A 24,503-nucleotide genomic window follows, 5' to 3' on the forward strand; every position below is an offset into this window, starting at 1 on the left:
GGTGCCGGAGCAGGGCCTGCTGCAGGAGCCCGCAGGAGTCTCGGGGCTGATGTCTCAGGGCATCTCTGTCAACACAGGTACAGCGGTGGAAGAAGGAGAAAGCCCAGGGCATTCGCGCTGCTCTCATGCGCACCTACAGCGGCATTGCGCTGCATGCCCCCAAGGAGCAGCTGCTCACCCGTGTGGATAAAGAAATCATGGGCAACATCCTGTGGCTCTCCAGAGCCAAACAGAGGGTAGGAGCATGGAGCACACAGGGCGGGGATGCCTGGGTGCCCCAGCTCCAGCCCCTAGGGGCTGGGGCATACCGAGATGGATGGTCTTTTTCTAAAGATCCCCCAAGGAAGGGTTTGTCCTCAACGTACAGATCCAACCCCCCCTTTTGGTTCCCCCTGCCCACACTCACCTGCCACCTGTCAGCCCTTCAAAGAGTTCAAGGGGTGCTTTTCTGTCTTTGGCCTCAGGACTTGCAGCTCAAGCTCGCCCTGGTGCAGAGCATCACTGAGGTCAGCTGTGCCATCCAGGCTGTGGGCAACTGCAGCAACTTTGAGCTCTCCTCAAAGCAGGAGGCGACGCAGACCCTGCTGGTGAGCGCCCGTAGCCAGGGCAGTCACATGGGGGGGTTTTGGGCTGTGCCATCAGACTGGTTTCCCCAGAGGCACGATGGACTCTTGACTTCATGCGAGCTCCTGCAGCTGTGTCCTGAGCCAGTGGGGCTGCTGGGTGCTGGTGCTAGCTGGCTGCGGAGCAGGGTCGCTCCTGTGGTGCCTTTGGGGATCCGTGGGGGTGACGGGGCAGTGTCTGCCCAGGCCTGGCAACAGAGCCTGTCCCCAGGGGAGGCAGGAGGGCTGTCCCCTGTCTCTGCCTGCTGCCAACTCTGCATTTGTCTTTCTGGGACTTGCAGGACTGGATAAAGGGGGAGCCCTGGGGCTCCCTAGTGTATGGAGTGTTTCAGGCCCTGGAGGAGTTGAGGTGAGGTCTGTTCCCTGGGCTCTGGGGACTCCCATTGTACTCCATCCCAGCTGGCTGGGACAGCCCCAGTGGCCTTGAGCATGGGGCCGGGAGCTGCTGGGGCTGTGGAGTGGGAGGGTGTTCCCCATTTTGGGTGTCTCCAAAAGAAGGGAGCTCCAGGGAGCCCCCTTAACCTGCGGGTGGGAGGTTGCCTGCTGCCTGGGATGTGGCAGGAATTGCTGGAGCTGAAGGCAGTGCTTGCTGGCATGGGCTGGGGGTGTTGGATACAGGGCCCTTGTTTAGGAGGAACCCAGTTGTGTTTTAAGCCGCTCTGGAGAGAGCTAGTCAATCTCCTTTCTCTTTTCTCTTCCTTTTTCCTCTGGCCAGCAAGCTGAGGCCACCTCTGAGCAGGGCGGAAAATTGCAACCTGCTGGCAGTGTGCTGCCAGAGTGTCTTGTCCTATCCTTCCAAGGAGCGGATGAACAAGAGAAGGAAGATAGTGAGGGCAGCTGTGAACATGCAGGTACCCACTGGCCACTGCCTGCCCACCTCTGGGTCAGGATGCCACCTCAGTGCGCACTGGTAGTCCCCATGATGCAGAAACTCAGCTCTCCTTTCCTGCTTTCAGGTTCTGCACAGGAGAAGCATGGAAGATCTGGGGCATCTTATAGAAACCCTTCTGGAGGCAGAGGAGACCTCTGCCTGCTTTGATGACGTGGTCCATGTGAGTAGTCATGGGGCAACAGGGAAAGTGTTGCAGGGGCAGAGAATCGAGGCTTTAGAGGGTGATAGGAGGTGGATGCCTTTCCTATGGGAAAGTGGGGCTTTGGCTCTTTGCTCTGAGAGTGTGCATCTGGCTGGGGCCAGGGGCTGAGCTGGGGGGTGGGAGCGCCTGGCCACTGCAGCCTCAGGACAGGCAGAGAAGTAGGCCCTGCCAGAGGGAAAGCCAAGAGCCAGCCCGGAGCTGGGAAAGAGCAGCCTGGGGGAAGGCCGGGGAGGGGAGATGCTGGCAGGGAAGCAACACCTGCCTCAGGGCAGAGGTGGCTGGAGAGCGCAAGGCAGTGGAGGCTGCAGTGCCAGTGCTCGGTAGGGCCAGGGGCTGTGCTGGGAAGGGGCCAGAGAAGGAGGGGGGGGGGGGGGGGGGGGATCTCAGGGAGAGAAAAATGCCGGTTGTGAGAGAGATGCACCCTGCCTCAGGTCCTGAAAGGCTGGCTCACCTCAGCCAATGAATGGGAGCGGGAGAGAGCCCTGCAGGTTTGTGCCCATGTGTTGGGAGCTTGCAAGGAGCAATCTGAGCTCATGGTAAGTAGGGATCCCCTGCGTGCTCTGGTGCCCTCTTCCCAGCATTCGCGGCCCCAGAAGGGAGCCCTGCCCAACTGGGTGCTGGGTTTCGGGGCTCCTGGGATCACGGGGCAGCCCTTCTGCCTGCCCCTCTGCCCAGTCGCTGCTCAGGGAGCAGGATGGGCGGTAGAGGCGAGCAGGTGCTGGGTCTGCCTGTGACCCTTTTCCTGCTGCTCTCCCCTGCAGAGAGGACGTCCTTGCAAGCAGTTTGGCTCCCTGGTGGGACTGCTGGGGACTCTGACCAACGACTGCCTGGCCGCGTCCCGCAAGAAGGCATGGGTCTGCCTCAGCTACCTTCTCCGAATGCAAGGTGAGGAGAGCGGGCGCTTCCCAGACTTGCTCAGCCTTATCCTCCCTCCCTTCCTGGCCTGGTGACCACTGGGGTCCCGTGGGGCCAGGCCCTGTCCCAGGGAAGGAAGGGGGAGTCAATGAGCTCAGATGTTTTTGTGCCCCCACCCTGTTAACTCTCTGCCTCCCTGGCCATCTCAGGAAGGATCTCTGGGAGAGGGTCGCTGAGTCCGACCTCCCTGGGGCATGTGTGAGGCTGGGTGGTCAGGGCCTTCCCCCACTGCTGTCTGAGGGCAGGACGTTGTCACCAATGCTGGGGACTGTCTCCCTCCACATTCAAGGAGAGACAGATGGTGGTCAGACAATTCACTTGGATGAGGGCCCTGATATTTCAGAGGGTGACATAGGGGACACAGCTGTTGGGAGCAGAGGCTGCTGAATCCCTGAAGTCCCAGCAAACAGTTCAAGGAGGAAGAGGGCTCCTTCCAGCCCAGGATTTGTCAGCCATTTATTGGGGTCAGGAAGTCCTGCTGCACCGAGTTCAGGAGCCCTGGGTTTCCCTGTGGCTTTCACTGCCACCACTTGGGTTCTCCTTTATTGGTACCTGGGGCCAGAGGTTGGGTTTTCTGTAGATGTGACTCCTCTTTTCTCCTGGTGTTTGTTCCAGCCAAGACCATGAAGGTGGTGCCTCAGGCAGATGAGATCAGGTGCCTTTGTGAGGCACTGAACAGCCCAGACACCGAGACTCTGGTGGAGACCTGTACCAAACTAGCAAAGGTAACTGGCCCCAGACCAGCGGGGTGGGGGCTCGGCTCCTGGCCTCCTGCATGTCTCCCTGCTCCCCTCCAGAGTCTCTTACTGTCTCCAGAGTGAGCTGTTTGGAACGGCTGCTGTTAGCAAGTAGCAGGAGGCTTTGAGACAAGACTGTCCTCTAGGCCTGCTGGAGTAGATACCATGATGGGTGTGTTTGTGCGCACACGTGTGTGAGTGCTCTTGTCAGAATACAAATTTGGTATATGAGCAAACAACACGGGGGGAGGCACTTCCAAATTGGTTAGCTGCATCAGATGTAAACAGCACTGTATGCACAGCCGGAGGATCAAGTGATTGCCCCCTCCATGACTGCTGAACTAACAGTCCTGTCAAGTTTGCTTTCCTTTCCGAATTGCTGGAGCAGAGCTGTGATGCGGTCTCTCCTGTTCCTGACTTCTTTCCAGGCTGTTTGCAAATGCATCCCTCCAGCACAGGCTACGGACTTTCTGACTGCCATCCTGGACAGATTGCTGCATGCCACACCTGCACGTGCAAGAGCAGTGTGGAAGTGGGTGTTCATCTTCCTGGTGGAATGCAGAAAGGAAATACTCCAGGAGGTAAAGGAGACCTTTTTTTCCATTTGACTTTGTCTTTTCTCCTGTTGGCTGTTGCACTACACCCTGTGCAGTTGCCATGGGCTCAAGGAATGCTGCCTGTGTGCTGAGCCAAGGGGCTACTGATGGTCTGAGTCATGCATTAGCACCTGCTGCTGGTGTCTGCTCCAGCTGGTGACAAAGGATATGGGCACTTCTTGTCCAAAGTCTCCTGTTGGTTCAGCTCCTTCCCATGAGTGAGGCACTGGGAGGCACCAACCTTGCCCCTTGCCATTCTTCCCCTTCCTCAGGGTCACTGTCAGTCCTCCCTGCCCCGGGACCCACTTCGCCCTGCTCTTTCTTCACTGGTTCCAAATTCTCTCTACTCTGAGCATTGCTGGGCATGCTAGGTTTTCCACAGGTTGGGTACTTGTTCATTGCTCTCATTGCTTTCCCTGACTGTGGTGTTACCCAGCCTGCACGGTGACCTTCCTTTAGCCACCAGTTGCTGCCTGTTTGTAGCCTGGGAGCCTCTGGCCTCATGCTGTGCCTGCCCTTTCCAGGCTCCTGTTCTCCTCCTCCACTTGTGCTCTGCTGCGCTCCACTTGGGCTCTAGGGCCACCAGCACATTGCTCAGCCCGGACTAGCTCAGTGGCTGTCTGCCGCTGACAGAAGTCGGTCACAGTGATGGCAATCATGGGTGGCAGCCCACAGGATCATGCCCAGCTGAGCTAAAGCTCACCCAGCTGTTAGGCAGCTCCTGTTACAGGCAGGGCAGGGCATCCCTGTGCCATCCCTGCAGAGCCAGCGGCTGCTCCAGGCAGCAAGAGTGCCGCATCCATGGGCTGCGGGGTCACCCCTTGCTACTTCCCCAGGCACAGAGTGGGTTGTGTCTGCACCACAGGCCAGAGGTAGGCAGCTGTGGGAGAAGCTGGGCTCTTCCACGGGATGAGGGAACTGGCTGCCCCTTTGTCTTTATCATGACCACGGCTTCTAGCTGTGAAAGGCTCCAACAAACACCCTTTTCTTCAGGGGATGGTCCTCTGTGTAGCGACGGCATTGGAGTTTTGGGAAAGGAGGGCAGAGGCAAGGAATAGTGTCCCTGGAGAACTGGGTTCCTCCGGAAGGAGTCACGTGCCCTTGCACAGGCCCTGCAAGAGTGTGTTTGGTTTTGCTCTTGCATTGCTACAGACACATGGGGAGAGTTATTTAAGTGCTGGGTGTGAAATGTGTCCATGTCCTCTGTGTGCACACAGCGCACGCAGCTGCTCATACATCTGGGCCCAGGCACGTGCAGTGACTGAGGCTCTGCCTGTGAGCACATGCATCTGTGCGTGCGCGTGTGTGCATGCGTGTGCGCTATTGCCAAGAGCAAGCTCAGCTCCAGACATGAGCCAGGGTCAGGCAGGGTGGAAGGAGTGAGGTTTCGAGCTAGATCTGGACTCTGTGTCAACGGAGCAGGCATTGCTCATGTGCTGAATGACTGTGTCTGGGCCCCGCAGGAGGGGATAAAGAAGGCACTGAGCCCTTCTTTCTCCTCTTCTTTCATTCAGGTGCCAAAAATCCTGAACACCCTTTACACCTACATGCAGCAGAGCACCCACAGGCCCTTCCTGCTCCATATGGTGTTTCTTCTCGCCCGCTTTCACCATGAGGCTGTGATCAGCAGTCTCCTGCAGAAAGGTCTGCCTATGGACAGGTATGACAGGTATGTGCACTTCCCCACTGTAGTCAGAGACCCTGTAGCTTGCTTGTACTGGCGGGGGCGGGGGGGGGGGGGGCAGTTGAGAAGCAGGTCTTTTTTTTCTGCCTGAACAGTCTTGAGTGTTGCAAGACTGCATGCTCGTATCTGCTGTGAGTGGGGCATTGTAAGCCCCATTGCAGGTGAGGAGGTTTGAGGGCACTGCAGGACTGCGAGGATACGGGCTCAGGGGTGAACGTCTCTTCCCTTGCAGTGACATGGTGGAGCTGTGGAGGAGCCTGGGAAGAAGCATCCTTGGGATTCAGATCCTGAGGTGCTTAGTAGAGAAACTAAACAGAGCAGGAAACAACCACCTGGGGACTCACTCCTCTGCTTGTGAGCGGCACAGCCATCAGACTGCTCTGGAGACTCTGTCGGTACGTTCAATGGCACACAAGTTTCTGCAGCTTTGCATCTGCTTTCTAACTCATACCTTGGCACGAGGGAGTCAGGTGCCCTTTGCGGATGCCCGTGGAGACTCCCAGGGCACTGTGCTGGGCCGGCCTCAAGGAGTGTGGGGAGCCGGGACAGTTTTGTGCTCCTGAGCCACAAGGCTGTCACAGAAGTGACAATTGTGGACAGTAACCCCCCTGCCCCAGGCAGGCAGGGGAACCAGGCTGGTGGGAAAAGGCCTTGCCTGAACAGGTGGTTCTTGGTCATGTTTCTCTGCAGATCACCTGTGCCATCTCCGAGGTGGTGCTTGCCCTGAGGAGCACAGAGGAGCTCAGGCAACTGCTTCCCCACCTTCTTCCCAGCCTCATGAGGCGGGCCAGGGAAACGCTGGGAGAGGAGAGGCTGCTTTCCCCCATAAGCAGCTGGAGACAACTGTTCCTTGAGGGCCAGGTGCTTGAAGAGAAGCCGTGCAGGTAAGGAGCTGAAGGGGCAGATGGAGGGGCTGGCTTCAGTTCCCCTCACCAAGGCATGTGCCTTTGTGGAGCTGAGGGAGAGCTTCACCTGCCCCACTTCCTAGATGTGGAAACCAGTCGTCATGGTTGGGTTTACTTCTGTTCCTTCATGGAGAAACTCCAGCTCCTAGGCAGGAGTATCTAGCATGGAGTCAGTCTAGGGGTATGGGTTTTCTTCTGCTTCAGTGGGTTTGGGGCATGACACAAATGCCAGTGTTGTTAGCTGCAGTCTTGGAGGCTATGAAGCATCATTTCAGGGGTATTTAGCTCTGCTAAAGATAAGTCTTCCCCTAACCTGCTGTGCTTTGAGATTTCTTTGGGTTTGTGGTGGTGGTGTTATTTTGATTTGTTGTGTTTTGTTTCTTCTGCCAGGATTTTCCTTTCAGCTATAGAGTTGGTGCTAGGTAAATGCATGGCGCAGAAATGGATGCGGCTGCTCATGAATTGGGCAGTGTGGGCTCGCCTGGAAGACCCCCTGGCTCACCCTGAGGGGGTGTGTCTCCTGAGCAGGTAAGAGCCCCAGGGATGCATCTGGCCACCTTCTGTGGAGCTGTGCGCAGGGAAATGGCTGCTGGGACCCTTCCAGTGTGCCTGGGAAGCTGTCCTGAGCAAAAGAATAGCATCTGTGTCAGCACAAGTGAATTCTGGAGACCCGGCCTGTGGCCTTCCTGGGCAACTGTGTGTCCCTCGCTTGTGTCCCCTGCACAGCGTCCTGCTCCATGCTGGGCTCATCTCCCCCTGTGTGGTGAGGAACCTCTTGCCATGGCTGGATTCCTCCTCAGTTAAGCTGTGGGTGAGTGCTACAGCTTTCTTTGCTGAGGTAAGGCAGGGGGTGGGGAAGGAAGCGTTCAGAGGGGTTTTGCCGAGATACTGCTGCTTGGGATGTCTAGCTCACCAGACTCACTAGCGCAAGCGGCAGAGGAGTGAGATTCTGCCATCCAGACAAACATCTGTCTTCCAACCCAGCTGGAAGAGGCAGAGCGCAAACTGAAAGCCATGAGAGAAATGGCAGAAGGAAGTCAACAGCTGGAGAAGGAACAGGAGAGACAAAGTTAGCGCTCCAGAGTATTTGCAGAGGGCTCAGGCAGAAGTACACAGGGAACACAAAGAAACCCTGCAACTGTTTCGAGCCCAGCTGATTGAACTGAATGATCGGTACCAGAAGTTAAATGAACAACACCAGCAACTATTTCAGGAACTTGAACAGCTGGAAGGAGAAAGATCCAACCACATCATTTCCAGGCCATGCCAGGCTAACCTGGGAGCAGACAAGGAGTCCATCCTCCTGGAGGCTGTGAGAAAACAACCAGCAGAGCTTCGAGCATTCGTAGCTCAATAGAGCTATGATCCTTTTGATGGTCCCAATGAGCTGCCTGAACTAGTGCTTCCTCTAGTTGCTGGACAATATGTTTACATCTTTGGAGATGTGGATGGAGAGGGCTGGTATGTAGCAGAGCTGACCAATGGCACAAGAGGAGTTGTCCCCTCTAATCTTGTTGAAGAAGTTTCAGATGACGGATGACCTGATGACGCCAGAGTCTCTCCAGAGACAACTAATTGGTAGCAGGACACAGATGATGTCTGTCCTGTCTTCTCGTATCTTCTTGTTAAATCTTTTCTTAACAATCTCTCTGTGTAATCTCGCTCTCTATCCTGTGTGCATGCAAACTGAAAGGACTATGTGCCAGCTATTGGGGGGTTGGCATGGGTGGACTGGGTGCCAGCTACTGGAGTCAACCAGGGGGTGTAGGCACCCCTGGCTTGTGGTGCCAGCTACTGGCATGGGTCCCAGTGCAGCTCGTGGAGTGAGTAGGGGTTCTCAGTGCAGCTACAGGAGCGAGTGGGGGTCTTGACCACCAGGCTCTGTGGCAGGAACGGTGTACATCCTGTAAACCACCTACTGGGGGAGACCAGCATGAGTGAGGTGAGTGAGAGGCTCTGTGAGTGTCTCCGTCTTCCCCAAACCTGGTGTGCATGGGGTGTGCGTGTGCATCCACCAGCAGACTTCAAGCTGGACCAGCTGGTGACTTGCAGGGCCTTGGGTCTAGGCTGAGGTATCAGGTGGGCAGAGGGTCTGTGCTGGCACCTGGGGAGATTGGCAAGTGTGGGGTGCCTGCAGGAGAAACGTGTGAGTGCTGCCTGTTTGCAGGGAGCACGAAGATGGACCAGTCGGCAAGTAGCGGACCCATGGGGTGGGTCAGAGGGCTGGGATCTGGGCAGAGGTACCAGTGGACAGAGAGGCTGTGCCAGTACGCAGGGGATCCATGAACATCTGTATGCTTGTGAACGTAGAGAGTGTCGTGTGTGCCTGCACTAGTGACCTCCTGTCTCTGCCAGCCCAAGAGGAGGAGGGGACGTGGCTGGCTGTGTTTTATGTGAGTCCTGCATGCGGGTGCTGTTGACGGCAGCACCTCATCTGTGGCAGTCTGTGTGACTGGCTGTATCAGTGTCCTCTGCGTGTGTGTGTTGGCGTGTGTGTGTGTGTGTGTTGGCGTGTGTGTGTGTGTGTTGGCGTGTGTGTGTTGGCGTGTGTGTGTTGGCGTGTGTGTGTGTGTTGGCGTGTGTGTGTGTGTCTGTCTGTCTGTCTCTCGGATGCGTGGTCAGCTTCGCTACTAGTTACCACCTGCAAGCAGAAAAGTGGCAGCTGAATCCCTCAGCCTGCACAAAGACTCCAGATCCCCAGGCTGGGCTCCAGCAGCCAGGCACGACTGTACTGGGTGGTACTGGTGTGTATTGGGCTCCAGCGGCATGGCAGGAGGGGTCCTGGGCTGGAGTGGCTGGAAGTGGTGGCCAGTCTTGACATCCCTTAACACTGTGGGTCTGTGGGGTGCATGGGGGGAGCTGAATCCCACTTCAGCCCAAAGGCTTCCAGCTGGGGAGGAGATGCCTGCATTGCTTCAGCTGAATTCCTGCCTGGCGCAGGGTCCAACCAACACCTCCCTGTCACTGCCTGTGTGTCCTTGTCGTTAGGGGTCAAGAATGTCAGTGTCCAGAGAGGAACATTTATACTTCTCATAGGCATCCATGCCCTGATAGGACAAACCACACTTTTGGAATCAGTGTCTCTCCACTCTTCAGAGAGGGACAATTGGTGATTATTTCAGTCAGCTAAAAAGTCCATTCCCCAAAGGTGACTCTGTTGCCTTTCAGGAGCTGTCAGCCCTAGAGCCCCTGGGACATCTCCAGGCAGCCCAGAAAGTGGCTGCTTTGGCTGGTCCTCTGCTGCTGAGCTGGGCCGGGCTCCTGGGATGGAGGGAGCTCATAGCAAGTGGGCAGTGCTTGTGAGAGACAGCTCTGCCCAGGAGCAGCTCCCCTGCAAAGTGCAGCAGGGCTGAGGGCAGTGCCTGCAGGCAGTGAGGGGAGAGGAATGAGGCAGGGAGAGGTTGGTGGAAGGACAGCTGGGCTCTCAGTGTGGGAGAAATCTTCACAGGTCTTTACATGGTAGGACTCCGGCTGCAGGGCAGTGCACATGAGTATCCCGGAGGGCTCTCCAAAATCTGGTACATCCAAAGCATCTGTCAGAACAACCCTCACAGTTTATCCAGTTTGTAGGAAGACGTGCTGCTGAGCAAGGCTTCCCTGCTGCATCATCAGAGGGACAAGACATGACAGCTGCCTTCTGCCGGGTACGGCTGCAGGGGTGTGAAGCTGGGTGTACATCCAGGGGTGCCCAGGACTGTCCTTCCAAGCAGGGTCCCTGCACCCCAGGGGGCTGTGTGCTGGGGCAGGACTCTGCCACCTGCCAGGGTCAGCACTCAGCCTGCCTGGGGAGCTCCTCCCAGTGCTGTGATGACAAGCTGTGGGTGGAAGGAGCAACCCGCAGCAGGGCAGGGTCCTTCTGCTGTCAAGAGAGTGCTGCATGGGCCAGGCCTGCTCACAGCTCCACATCACCCCCAGGACATTTCTGAGGGCAGTTTTGAAGAGGAAGATCAAGGTGGGGGTTACCTGAAAGGGCAGGTGTCTGTGCTTTGAGGATTCTCCTCTTGGTTGTCTGGGTGGGCAGTGGGAGATGGGAATTTATTTCTCTGTTCTGAAGAAGGCACTCGGACCCCAGCTCTTGTTAGGACTTGTCTGAGCTGCTCCTTCACACCTGCACACACAGAGATGCCCCTGGGGAGTGCCTTGTTGCCAGGAGGTGTCTGAAGGGCAGAGCTGAGCACACGGCAGGTGGGATGGGGTCTGTGAACATAGCCAGGGCAGAGACATGGGGACAGAGAAACAGCAGGGACAGCTCCAGGCTGTAGAGGCATGGGCAATAAGGTAGAGGGAAGTACCACCAGAAATGCCTTGGGAGAGGGGATTCGAGCACCTCCCTGCCATCCCCTGCAGTGCAGACACCTGCCCTGGAGCAGCCCCCTCACCTCTCCCACCTAGCAGAGCTTCTGCCCTCACAGCCATGGGGTCTCAGGCTGAGTCACCTCCTTCGCATCCCGATCTCTGATGAGGAGAAACCCCCAAATGCCTGTATCTCTGTCCTTGCCCTGTCTCCCTCAGCAGGCGCATTGGGGCATTTCTGCATGTTTCCCCTCCTGTCCCTGCTGTGATTGTCCCCACCTAACCTGCGGTCTGTTGGCACTGCAGTGTGGGGGACTGGAATGAGCTGGCCCTCCTTTCAGGACACCCCATCTTTAGGACATTTGACTTCCCCTGGGAGTGCTGCTGGGCTGCAGGTTGCCCTCCAGAAGGGCACAGCTCTCCCATAGCATCTCTGTGTTATGTAGGAGGCCCACGGAGAAGACACCTCGGTGCTAAGGCCATGGAAATGCTGCCGGACAGCTGTAGGTGGGCAGCTGCAATGAGCCCCGTGTCCCCGGCTGGGAGGGGAGAGCTGAGATTATGCTCAGGTACGATGAGGTGGGCATGGAGAGTCTGGAGATCTGCACTTTGAAACCGGGTTCCTCTGCTCTCAGTAGTGTCCACTTTCTTTTCAGGGGAACATCTGAGTACAATCACCCTCCAGCTCAAAGAGGTGCCAGCACAGGGCAGCTGAGAACAGGACTGATGGACAGACTGGCTCATCTCACTCTACACTAAGGGAAAACCCCTTTGCCTCTCAGGACCCACAAGGTTTCACTCGGAGTGCAGCAGAAATGCCAGGGATTTCTGCCTTAAAACACTCCTCAGGTGTGGTGGGGCAACGAGGACAAAATAAACAAATCAAAATCCCCAAAGCTCTGCTCTACGGTTGGGTGATTTGGGAGTGACAATGCTGAAAAACTTCTTGATATCACAAGTGGATTTGATCTGAGATCACCCCATGGCCCTATTTACCTTTTGGTGTAGGGCAGGACTGTCTCCTCCAAAGCCCACAGCAGAGCCCCCTGCTCCCAGAGACACCCTTAGTTGGCCCTAAACAAAGCTCATGAAAGGCACCTGCCAAAGGTGTTCCTGGAAATGGGAGAAGCAGATTAGGGGATTTCTTTGAGAAGCAGAGAAGGTTTTGCTCAGAGAAATCTCCCCTAACTTCTCAATGCCTTTTCTTCCATAGTCATCCACACCTAGAAGCAGCAAATGTCTAACGGCAGCTCCATCACTGAGTTCCTCCTCCTGGTGTTCGCAGACACATGGGAGCTGCAGCTCTTGCACTTCTGTCTCTTCCTGGGCATCTACCTGGCTACTCTCCTGGGCAATGGCCTCATCATCACTTCCATAGCCTGCAACCACTGCCTCCACACCCCCAGGTATTTCTTCCTCCTCAACCTCTCTCTCTTCAACCTGGGCTCCATCTCCACCACTGTCCCCAAGTCCATGGCCTATTCCCTCTGCAACACCAGGGTCATCCCCTTGGCATGTGCTGCCAGGTCTTTTCCTTTTTGATGTCAGCAGAACTGTGTCTTGTCACCATCGTGGCCTATGACTGCTACATTGCCATCTGCAAACCCCTTCAACTACAGGACCCTCCTGGACAGCAGAACTTGTGCCAAAATGGCAGCAGCTGCCTGGGGCAGTGGTTTCCTCCATGCTCTGCTGCACACTGCTAATACATTTTCAATACCACTCTGCCGAGGCAATGCCATAAACCAGTTCTGCTGTGAACTTCCCCAGATGCTCAAGCTCTCCTGCTCCAACTCCTGCCTCAGGGGAGTTGGGCTTCTTATGGTTGGTGTCTTTGTGAGCTTGGGGTGTTTTCATTTTCATTCTTTTCTCCTGTGTGCAGATCTTCAGGGCCGTGCTGAGGATCCCCTCTGAGCAGGGACAGCACAAAGCCTTTTCCACGTGCCTTCCTCACCCGGCTGTAGTGTCCCTGTTTGTCAACACTGGCATGTTTGCCTACTTGAAGCCCCACTCCATCTCCTCACCATCGCTGGAGCTGGTGATGGCTGTTCTGTACTCAGTGGTACCTCCAACATTGAACCCCCACATCTACAGCTTGAGGAACAAAGAGCTCAAGGATGCCATTCGGAAAATGATTTCTTGGATGTTTTTCAGTAGTGATAAACTTCTCTCCTCACAAACGACTCCCAGGGTATCCCATTCCAGGCCTATGCTATGTTTTTTTTAGTTATCATGTTCATCATTAGGATTATCATCATCATTACTCTTCTTATTATCATTATCGTAGCTGCTATCATTATCATTTTGTGGTAATTTGTGGTTATTTTGTTCCTACACAAATGTTTAGACTCAGTTCACTTCTACTGAGGAATGGACCTGTTCTTTCTCACCTGGAGTCCATATAAATGTACATCTAACACTGGGTCAGAGGTGGCTCTCCTATAGCATCTCTGTAATATAGGGTGACCTCCTCAGTGCACAAAGGTTGGGCTCATCTTCCAAAGCTGATGCCAAGAACAGGCATGAGCAACTGCTCCCCAAAAGGGCCTGTTTCTTCATTGATTAAGGAGCAAAGAGCTCAGTGTCACATTGTGACTTCTTAGATACCGAAGGCTGGATTTAAGACTAACCCGTCAATGTCTACTTACAATGGAGATGGTGAGCAGTCACCGATGTACATACCCAGGACTTTCCCATGCAGATGATGGCCTTGAGAAAGCGAATCTGGAGCTGCCTGGAGACCCCAGGGATCTCCACAGACAGTGTATGCCTGGGGCAGGCAGTGACTAGAGACGCACAAAGTAAGAGATCACCCAAGGTGGAGTCACTCAAAGCAGAAGTGCTAAACCCAGGCAACGGCAGGGAAACAAGGACTCTGCAGTCCCAGCGGAGGAAATGGAGACCCAGCAGGCACAAGGAAGGGAGAGGCAGGAGAGTCGTTCATGTCACCCTCAGACATAACTGAACATCTACTCTCCTTTCAAATGCATCATAGTCCCTTCAAGCACCTGCCACATCCACAGAGCCTCAGGGTGGGGCTTCACAGCAGTGATCCCCACCCAGCTCCCAAGGGCTAGTGGGGAGCACAAGGAGAGGGCCAGGCATGACCAGAAGATCGGAGTGGTTGGCGCTGCCTGTAGGCTGGGGGGCAGGGGCAGGGGAGGGCGAAGGGACTTCCTGAGGTTCCTCACATACCTCTTGATCTTTCAGAGTAACATGTTAGGAGTCTTACCCCCAAATCTAAACCCCCAAAACTGCTTCCCTCTCCCTATTGCCGATGTTGGAAAACTGAAAAAAAAAAACCCCAAACCCACAAAACAACTGAGTCAGGAAAGACCTTGCAGGCACCTGGTGAACTTACCTTCCCCTTGAAAAGTCCCCATCTCCAAATGTCCCCATTGTGAGCTAGAGCTGTGAGCTAGAGCTGTGAGCTAGAGCTGTGAGCAGCCCCATCCCACATAACACCCTCCAGGTGGAAGAATGACCCTGCCCTGCCAGGGCTTTCTCCTTCCACCCAGACCTTCTCCCTGCACCACCGTAGGGAGCTCCCAGGGCAGGCCAAGTGCTGACATGGCATGGGGCAGAGTCACCGTCCCGAGCACACAGCATCTCTGGAGCAGAAGGACATCACTCTGAATTGCAGCCCTGTGCAGACCCGAGTGCACATCCCAGCTGCACACCCTGCAACCATCCCTCGGAAAGGTAGCAGTGATGCCCTGTCCCTCTGACGGTGGCAGAAGAAAGTCCTGCTCTGGAGCGCCTCCTTCTCCTGCACCCCTGAGAAGCTGTGAGAGCCGTCCTGACAGATCCCATCAGCAGAAGATGTGGCAGCTTCGGAAGACCTCTCTGGGAACATCAGCCACACTGTCCTGCAGCCAGAGACTTACTATGTCAAGGACTGGGAAGATCATAAGGCCATCGAATCCACACAGTCCAGTAAAACGGTTGTCCCTTTCCTCCACCTGGCTGGAGGCAGGCCCCCTCTAGTCCTGCTCATAGTATTCATTACTCACTTCTTGTAAATGCGAATCAAAAGTCCCTTTATTAAGATCGGAAGTAAAATCAACCCTTCTACTCTGTCTGGGGAACTGCCCACTGGAAACTGGAGCTGCAATTTACCTGGAAGAACCACCTTTTGTGACTCTTTTTCCTTGCAACTCATGCACCCATGCCTCTAGGGTCGAGGTAGATTTTCCCATCCCACTTCCTCATGTCCTCTCCATGGTCACGCAGGTAAAACCACAGGGTGGCCCGTGGTGTGTATCCACTATATCCTCTCTGTTGAGCAGAGGGACGCTTACTCCTAACAGCTGAGCTACTGGTCCGTACAGGTGGGGAGTAGGACATACCCTCTTTGAGTTGCTGGAACACCGGACAGTTTTTCAGACAGTTCTTCCACAGCTGAGACGCAGGCCTGTAGGGAGGAAGAGAGACTTTCTTCGTATTTCCAGAGTTGGCCAGTGTCCTGGTTTAGCCCCTGTCGGCAACCAAGCTCCACACAGCCGCTCGCTCACCCTCCCCTCCCCAGTGGGATGGGGGAGAGAACTGGAAGGGCAAAACTAAGAAAACTCAGGGGTTGAGATAAGAACAGATGAATAATTGAAATAATAATTATAATACAAATAGTAATAAAAATTGTAATGAAAAGGAGAAAAACGAGAGAGAGAAAGAAAACCCAGGGAAAAAAAAAAACCAAGTCACGCAACCACTTACCACCCGCCAACAGACACTCAAGCAGTGATCGCTGCTCCCCAGACGACTCCCCACAGCTTATATACTGAGCATGACATCACATGGTATGGACTATCCCTTTGGGCAGTTTGGGTCAGCTCTCCTCACTCTGCCCCCTCCCAGTTTTTTTGTGCACCTGGCAGAGCATGGGAAGCTGAAAAAGTCCTTGACTAGTGCAAGCACTATGTAGCAACAACTAAAACATCAGTGTGTTACCAACATTATTCTAATGCTAAATCCAAACCACAGCACTATCCCAACTACTAGGAAGAAAATTAACTTTATCCCGCCCCCCCCCCCCCCGCTCCCCCTCCCCCCATTTCTCCTCAGGCTGCTCGGCCTCTGCCCCCTCCGGCCCCGCCCCAGGCTGCCTGGGACTGACAGGCCGCCTCCGGCTCCGCTCATTGGCTCAGCTGTGGCCAATGGCAGGGCTGTTGCCAGGCGGGCACAGGCAGCCCGCGCCTCTCCTCCCAGGGCTGCCCTGCGCCCGCTGCCCCCCAGCCCGCAGCGGCTCCTCAGCCCGCCGGGACACTGGGCCTGCGGAGAGACGGCCTGCGAGAAGGGCCATGGCCCTGGGGCTGTTCTCTCAGCAGCGCAAGGGCTGTGCACAGCCCTGCCCTCCCTCAGGGCTCTGCTGGGGGCTGGGCCTGCCCGGGGAGGGAGCTGCCGGGAGGGAGCTGCCCGGGAATTGCTCTGGGCCCCAAGGCTTTCCCAAAATGCAGGTCTGTCTGTGCTGCCAGCCCCAGCCCTGGGCAGGGGGAGCTGCGTGACGGGAGCCGCTGATTTGACTTTCTGGGCAGATGATGGAGTAGGCAGACACAGGCTGTAAGTCTGGGCTGGTCTGTACCTGCAGAGCTGTGGGCTGAGCTATTCTGCCTCTGAAGGCTGGAGAGATACGGGCTGTGGGCAGAGTTACTGTTTGCCAGTTAGCATTTCTTTTGGGGTCCTGTGACGGTGATGGTAAGGTCGCCAGCCTGCAGCTCTGCGGCAGTTAAAACTACGACTGAAAGAGTTTTGATGGTGGATGCTGTTCTGTGTGTTTCATTTTCAATAATTGTTTCACTGAGCTGGAATTATTTCTGTGCAATTAGGTGACAGGGATCTTCTTGCAGTGGTCTTCTGCTTCTGGAGCACGTCCTGACAGCCTTTGTCATGCAGAGCTTTCCCATCTGTTCCCGAGAGGAGTGATGGCCATGATGTGGAGCAACTCCTGTGAGTAGTGGCTTCACCAGTAAGCTTGGATTTAGTGAATCCCCATGGACAAATGGATGCAGCAGGTGCTCCATCCAAGAACTTTGATGTGCTGATGCTCTAGAGTGAATTTGGAGGTGTTTCCTCCTCCTCCTCTTCCTCTTCCCTGTTCTTCCTCCTCCTTTTCCTTCTCCTGCTCCTCCTTGTCTGGTTTTTTGTCATAGTCGTCATCCTCCTCCTGCTGTTCTTCTTCCTCCTCCTGTTGTTCTTCGTCTTGTTCTTCCTCCTGTTGTTCCTCCTACTGCTGTTCCTCCTCCTGTTCTTCCTCCTCCTCCCTCCTCCTCCTTCTCTTCCTTTTCCTCCTCCTCTTCCTCTTCTTGCTGTTCTTCCTTCTCCTCTTGTTCTTCCTCTGACTCCTGTTCTTCAGCCTCCTTGTCATCCTCCACCTCTTCTTCCTCTTCCTCATTCTCCTCTTTCTCCTCTTTCTCCTCTGTCTCCTCATATGCCTCTGCATGTTTATCCTCTGCATGTTCATTGTCTTCCTCATCTTCTTGTTCTTCATAGTCCTTCTCCTTAGACCCCTCCTTCTCCTCCTCCTCCTCCAACTCATCCTCCTCCTATTCCCTTCTGGTTTTCTTCCTCTGCTTCCTCTTACTCTGTTGTTCTGTTTACTCTCCTGGTCTTACCCTCCTCCTGCTGTTCCTTCTGTTCTTTTTCCACCTTCTCCTCTTCTTCTACTTCCTCCTCTTCCTTCTCCTTCCTCCTTCCTCCTCCTCTTCTTCTCCTACCTCATATTCCTCTTTTTCTTCCTCCTCTTCATCATCCTGTTCTTCCTCTTCTTCCTTCTCCTCCTACTCTTCTTAATTTTATTCCTCTTATTCCTCCTCTTCCTTTCCTTCTTCCTCTTCCCCCTTATCCTCCTGTCGCCATCCTCCTTTCTTTCTTCTCTTTTTTCTCATCCTGCTCTTCCTCTTCTTATGCCTGTTCCTTTTCCTGCTTCTTCTCCTCCTGTTCCTTCTCCACCTCCTCTTCTTCCTCCTCTTGCTCATTTCTCATCTTTCTCCTCCTCATTGTTCCTTTTCATCCTTGTCCTATCTTTTCATCCTCCTTATCCTCATCTTCCTTCTTGTGTTCCTCCTTCTCCTCCTCCTCCTCCTTCATGTTTTCCTCCAATTTCTCGTCATCCATCTCCTCCCATCGCTGGAGGTATCTAAAAGCCATGTAGAGGTGGCACTTAGGGACCTGCTTTAGTGGTGCCTTGGCAGTGCTAGGTTAACAGTTGCACTCAATGATCTTAAGGGTCTTTGCCAACCTAAATGATTCTGATTCCATGATTCTATGCAAAACGAAGCGTACAGAGTGTGGAAACAAGGCCAGGAGTCCTGGGAGAAACATGGAAACATTGTCCGAGCATCCAGGGACCAAGTCAGGAAAGCCAAAGCCCAGACAGAATTGAATCTGGGCAGGGATGTCAAAGATAGCCAGGAGAGCTTCTTAAGTACACAAGAGACAAAAAGCAGCCGAGGGAAACTGTGGGCCCCTTGCTCAACGAGACAGGGGACCTGGTTCCACAGACGTGCAAAAAGCAGAGGTACTGAATGCCTTGTCTGGCTCAGCCTATTTTTATTATTAAATGCTATCAAACAGTGATGGACTTCTTCACTGGTCCTGCATCAGGAGGTGAGTGGGGAACCTGTATTAAATACAGTTCATCTGAATAATCTGCCTGGTTGATACAAGCTGTGTTGTTCAGAGATGTCTAAAGTTTTGGTTTTTGTTTTTGAGGATAAAAAGCACTTGCCCCACTGTAAATATATATAGCACCTCCGATGCTTGCCCACAAGACGACAGGACCCATCAGTGAACTGCTGCTCATTTTCTGGCACTTTATTCTACAGGAATACCTGCTTTTTGTTGTTGGAAAACTAGAAGTTAATTAGTACATTTGAATGCAGATGCTGCATAAAGAGCATCCAATAGGCTATTACAACAGTTTAATCCCAGGTTCATTTCAGCCTGTGTATCCTAGCAAGCACCGTGTAACGTATGAAGGATTCTCATAGTTTACAGATTCTGGCGGAGGAAGAGTAAGATAACTCTGATAAGCACCTCACATCTGGATTGCACGTTCCTTCATCAATGTGGGCTGTGATCAGTTGAGTCACACATAAACCCAGAAGTTTCAGTCTTTTTGTGAGTTTAAATAGAAAGGTTTAGCATATGTACAGTATCTTTTCCATTGCTCGTATGGAAGCTGGTATTGCTTCCCCATCAGTTTGGAATTATGTGCCTTGCATTTTGACATCAGAATTTGAAAGAGACTATTTAATTCTTTCTATTTGTTAACTCTCAACAGTGTTTTTCTTGATGGTGTGAACTGACGTGTTCCAGTCTTTGTCTGTGCTAGCGGTTGAATTTCACAGCTCACTCTGCAGGCCCTCCCTTTGAGTGCGCAGTGCAACAATTTTGTTACGGAGGGGTGCAGATGGTTTCGGTGTCTTTCCAGGCAACTCAGTACATGAAGACTTATTACTGTCCAATGTCTCCCTCCTGCAGAATGCCTGTTTCCTTCCACTATATTTTTTACATTGATCTATGATCCATTTTGGAAATTATTTGCAGTTTCTAGTCCTGAGGACCCAGACTCTCTTGTTGCACTTTTAAGATTTGCATTCTAGCAGAAAGCTGAAGGAGTGTATCCAGGACATGTGTTCAAAATAGCCGCTGCTTTGGTATAACAAGAAATGGTGCCCTTGCCTGACGTTCTGGTGATGTGCTGTAGTGAGAGATTCCTGGTCCTGCTTCGTGCCGAGTTGTTGGGAAGCCTGACCTTTTTGGCATAACAAAGATGCATGTCCAGACATTTGTTTGGCTATCAAAAGATAATGTTCTAAATCCTTTCTTCTTTGTTCTGTAGAGCTGTCCTCTTATATCCTGCTACCTTCTCTGGATTCACAAACCTGAAATGCGGTGTATGGATTTCTGAAAAGAAAAAACCTATTATGCAAGTAACTATCACTCAAATAGCATAAGCGTGTGTGAAGAGATGAAACCTTGTTTGACTTTGGGGTGGTGGTGGGGAAATATGCTTTTAAACATTTGTCTGTGCTTGTTTTTAAAGTGTAAAAAGATGGTTGCTGTATCAAAGAGGTATACAATACATCGTTCTCCCAAGATTCTCACAATAGCACTGAGGAGATTTGTAAATTTTACAGGTGGAAAGATCGACAAGGTATGATAAAGTCCCTGTGTGGCCATAAGAACATACCTTACTCTTAAAGAGCTAATTCTGCAGAAAACATTTCTCTGCAACTTAAGTTATTAGATGTTGTTTATGAGAACAGGTATTTTTAAATGAATCAAAAAATATATTCATATAATCCTAGTCTGTGTTTTTAGAAGTGTTTTTCTCAGGCCATTCCATGGAGTATTTCAGGATAATTTTTGAATCTTCTTGGTCTCTCTTTAGAATGTAAAATGTCCTGGATCTTCAAGCATGTATGTATGTCCCAATCAGCTGGAGAACCACTCATCTATGCTTGATATGCAGTTCTTGTACAGAGGGGTTTCAGCTGTACCACAGGACACTCTCTCTGCTTCATAAAGGCAGCTATCAGCTTGATTTCTAACAGGGTAAAATCTGTGCTGACAAAGAAATTCAAACCTTACTGGTAACCACTGTTTTTAGGGGAAAAGGTTGCATTCTATGTTTTGTCTGATTTGTTTTGCTGTGTTTTGTTCTGTAGTGTTCTAACTGTGATGCCATTTGGAAGCCATGCAGTTCATCTAAAGGAATCGTTGTCTCTATTTGCAGGCCAGTAACGGACTTTGTCGTGGTTTAGCCCCAGCCAGCAACTAAGCACCACGCAGCCGCTCGCTCACTCCCCCTACCCCGATGGGATGGGGGAGAGAATTGGAGGAGTAAGAGTGAGAAACACTCCTGGGCTGAGATAAGAACAGTTTAATAATTGAAATAAAGTAAAATAGTAATGCTAATAGTAACAGTATAATAATGATAATAATAATAATGATACACGAAGCAAGTGATGCACAATGCAATTGCTCACCACCCGCCGACCGATACCCAGACAGTTCCCGAGCAGCGATCGCTGCTCCCCGGCCAACCCCCCCCAGTTTATATACTGAGCATGACGTCATATGGTATGGAATAGCCCTTTGGTCAGTTTGGATCAACTATTCTGGCTGTGCCCCCTCCCAGTTTCTTGTGCGCCTGGCAGAGCATGGGAAGCTGAAAAAGTCCTTGACTAGCATAAGCAGTACTCAGCAACAACTAAAAACATCAGCATGTTATCAACATTCTTCTCCTACTAAATCCAAAACACAGCACTATGCCTGCTGCTAGGAAGAAAATTAACTCTATCCCAGCCGAAACCAGGACAGTATCCACCCCTTATTCTATACCATCTACATCATGCACAGGCCCTCCCCTTTCCAATGTGTTCCAATTAATCACCACTGCTTTCCCTATCTTGATATACACACAGATATCATTCCCTTCGTCTATGGCCCATCCCTCTAAAATGTCCATTGAGTTCATTTAGCCCATGACTTTGGGTTCCATCTGTCATCACAGTCTTTCAGAGCAGGAGAGGTGGTGTGCAGTGTTGGACTGTTGCATGCTGAAGTCAGTTCTCATTCCAACATGGTTTCATCAAAGTTCATTTTCATTAAGCTGGGCAATTCTTACTGCAATACCATTGATGCGGCATATAGCAATCATAATATATAGTATTATATACTTAATATTAACCTACTATATTATTATATTAACATGCAGTTAAGAGATAACATATAGTTAAGAGATAACATACAGTATTATAAAGCAATTAATATTATACAATTCAGTTCATTGGCTATTTTCACCCAAAATCAAATTCCCTTGAGGTACACATTGGGCTTCCCCATCCTTTCGCATCACCCACCAGGTGCACCCAGGTCCTTGGGCAAAAGCAATCCCACGAATGGGTTTGCCTTTGCCAGAGGGGGAAGTAACCCAGACTGTCTTCCCCAGCATATTTTTCATGTGCACTACAGGAACTTTATCTCCTTCTACAGTACGTAAAAGTTTTGATTGGGCAGGGCCAGCTCGATTGGCAGATCCCCTGGTGTTGACTAACCAGGTGGCTTTTGCTAAATGCGTATCCCAATGTTTAAACGTCCCACCACCCATTGCTCTCAGGGTAGTCTTTAACAAACCATTGTATCGCTCAATTTTCCCGGAGGCTGGTGCATGGTAAGGGATGTGATACACCCACTCAATGCCGTGCTCTTTGGCCCAGGTGTCTATGAGGTTGTTTCGGAAATGAGTCCCGTTGTCTGACTCAATTCTTTCTGGGGTGCCATGTCGCCACAGGACTTGCTTTTCAAGGCCCAGGATGGTGTTCCGGGCGGTGGCATGGGGCACGGGATATGTTTCCAGCCATCCAGTGGTTGCTTCCACCATGGTGAGCACGTAGCGCTTGCCTTGGCGGGTCTGTGGGAGCGTGATGTAATCAATCTGCCAGGCCTCCCCATATTTATATTTCAGCCATCGTTCACTATACCCAAGGGGCTTGAACTGCTTGGCTTGCTTGATTGCAGCGCATGTTTCACACTCATGAATAACCTGTGCAATACTGTCCATAGTTAAGTCCTCCCCTCGATCACGAGCCCATTTATATGTTGCATCCCTTCCTTGATGGCCTGAGGCGTCATGGGCCCACCGAGCTATAAATAATTCACCCTTATGTTGCCAGTCCAAATCCACCTGAGCCACTTCAATCTTAGCAGCCTGATCTACTTGCTGGTTGTTTTGATGTTCTTCAGTGGCCCGACTCTTAGGTACATGAGCATCTACGTGACGAACTTTTACAACCAGGTTCTCTACCCGGGCAGCAATATCTTGCCACAATGCGGCAGCCCGGATTGGTTTGCCTCTGCGCTGCCAGTTGCTCTGCTTCCATTGCTGCAGCCACCCCCACAGGGCATTTGCCACCATCCATGAGTCAGTATAGAGATAAAGGACTGGCCACTTTTCTCTTTCAGCAATATCTAAAGCCAGCTGGATGGCTTTCACCTCTGCAAACTGACTCGACTCCCCTTCTCCTTCAGCAGTTTCTGCGACTTGTCGTATAGGACTCCATACAGCAGCTTTCCACCTCCGATGCTTTCCCACAAGACGACAGGATCCATCAGTGAACAGGGCACATTGCTTCTCATTTTCTGGCAATTTATTATACAGTGGGCCTCTTCAGCACGTGTCACCTCCTCCTCTGGTGATATTCTAAGGTTTTTTCCTTCTGGCCAGTCCATGATCACTTCCAAGATTCCTGGGCGACTGGGGTTTCCTATTCGAGCCCGTTGTGTGATCAATGCAACCCACTTACTCCATGTAGCATCAGTTGCATGATGTGTAGAGGGGACCCTCCCTTTGAACATCCAGCCCAACACCGGCAGTCGGGGTGCCAGCAGGAGCTGTGCTTCAGTACCAACCACTTCTGAAGCAGCTCGAACCCCTTCATATGCTGCCAGTATCTCTTTCTCAGTTGGAGTATAGTGGGCTTCGGATCCTCTGTATCCCCGACTCCAAAACCCTAGGGGTCGACCTCGAGTCTCCCCTGGTGCTTTCTGCCAGAGGCTCCAGGTAGGGCCATTCTCCCCGGCTGCAGTGTAGAGCACATTTTTAATATCGTGCCCTGCCCGGACTGGCCCAAGGGCTACTGCATGAACTATCTCACGTTTAATTTGTTCAAAGGCTTGTTGTAGCTCAGGGCCCCATTTGAATTCGTTCTTCTTCCGGGTCACTTGATAGAGAGGGCTTACGATCTGGCTGTAATTTGGAATATGCATTCTCCAAAACCCCACAACGCCTAAGAAAGCTTGTGTTTCCTTTTTGCTAGTTGGTGGGGACATAGCTGTTATTTTGTTGATCACATCCATTGGGATCTGACGACGTCCATCTTGCCATTTTATTCCTAAAAACTGGATCTCCTGTGCAGGTCCCTTGACCTTACTCTGTTTTATGGCAAAACCAGCCTTCAGAAGGATTTGGACTATTTTCTTTCCCTTCTCAAAAACTTCTTCTGCTGTGTTGCCCCACACAATGATGTCATCAATGTACTGCAGATGTTCTGGAGCTTCACCCTGTTCCAGTGCTGTCTGGATCACTCCATGGCAAATGGTGGGGCTGTGCTTCCACCCCTGGGGCAGTCGGTTCCAGGTGTACTGAACACCCCTCCAGGTAAAAGCAAACTGGGGTCTGCACTCTGCTGCCAAAGGGATGGAGAAAAATGCATTAGCAATATCAATTGTGGCATACCACTTAGCTGCCTTTGACTCCAGTTCATATTGAAGTTCTAGCATGTCTGGCACGGCAGCACTCAGCGGCGGTGTAACTTCGTTCAGGCCACGATAGTCCACTGTTAGTCTCCACTCCCCATTAGACTTTCGCACTGGCCATATGGGACTGTTAAAGGGTGAGCGAGTCTTGCTGATCACTCCCTGGCTCTCCAGTCGACGAATCAGGTTATGGATGGGAATCAGGGAGTCTCGGTTGGTGTGATATTGCCGCCTGTGCACAGTTGTGGTAGCAATCGGCACCTGTTGTTCCTCAACCTTCAGCAACCCTACAATCGAAGGGTCCTCTGAGAGACCGGGCAAGGTGGACAACTGTTTAATTTCCTCTGTCTCCAAAGCAGCTATACCAAAAGCCCACCGGTACCCTTTTGGGTCCTT

At 52.4% G+C, this 24,503-nt stretch overlaps 1 protein-coding gene across 1 annotated transcript in view; it reads left to right on the forward strand.

Annotated features, from left to right (window-relative positions):
- Window positions 1-20,373, forward strand: part of LOC142596168 (maestro heat-like repeat-containing protein family member 2B) — a 32,587-nt gene extending 12,214 nt beyond the window's left edge. The window contains exons 21-36 of the mRNA XM_075725214.1: window positions 78-236; window positions 465-587; window positions 905-972; window positions 1,339-1,474; window positions 1,580-1,675; window positions 2,149-2,253; window positions 2,479-2,602; window positions 3,248-3,357; window positions 3,798-3,950; window positions 5,429-5,634; window positions 5,882-6,044; window positions 6,340-6,533; window positions 6,945-7,082; window positions 19,687-19,777; window positions 19,891-20,001; window positions 20,239-20,373. Coding sequence (XP_075581329.1) covers window positions 78-236; window positions 465-587; window positions 905-972; window positions 1,339-1,474; window positions 1,580-1,675; window positions 2,149-2,253; window positions 2,479-2,602; window positions 3,248-3,357; window positions 3,798-3,950; window positions 5,429-5,634; window positions 5,882-6,044; window positions 6,340-6,533; window positions 6,945-7,082; window positions 19,687-19,777; window positions 19,891-20,001; window positions 20,239-20,373 — 2,112 coding nt within the window. The remainder of the gene's footprint in view (window positions 1-77; window positions 237-464; window positions 588-904; window positions 973-1,338; window positions 1,475-1,579; window positions 1,676-2,148; window positions 2,254-2,478; window positions 2,603-3,247; window positions 3,358-3,797; window positions 3,951-5,428; window positions 5,635-5,881; window positions 6,045-6,339; window positions 6,534-6,944; window positions 7,083-19,686; window positions 19,778-19,890; window positions 20,002-20,238) is intronic.
- Window positions 20,374-24,503: the final 4,130 nt, after the last annotated feature.

Source organism: Pelecanus crispus, chromosome 27 (assembly GCF_030463565.1).
Source record: "Pelecanus crispus isolate bPelCri1 chromosome 27, bPelCri1.pri, whole genome shotgun sequence".
Classification (NCBI taxonomy): domain Eukaryota; kingdom Metazoa; phylum Chordata; class Aves; order Pelecaniformes; family Pelecanidae; genus Pelecanus; species Pelecanus crispus.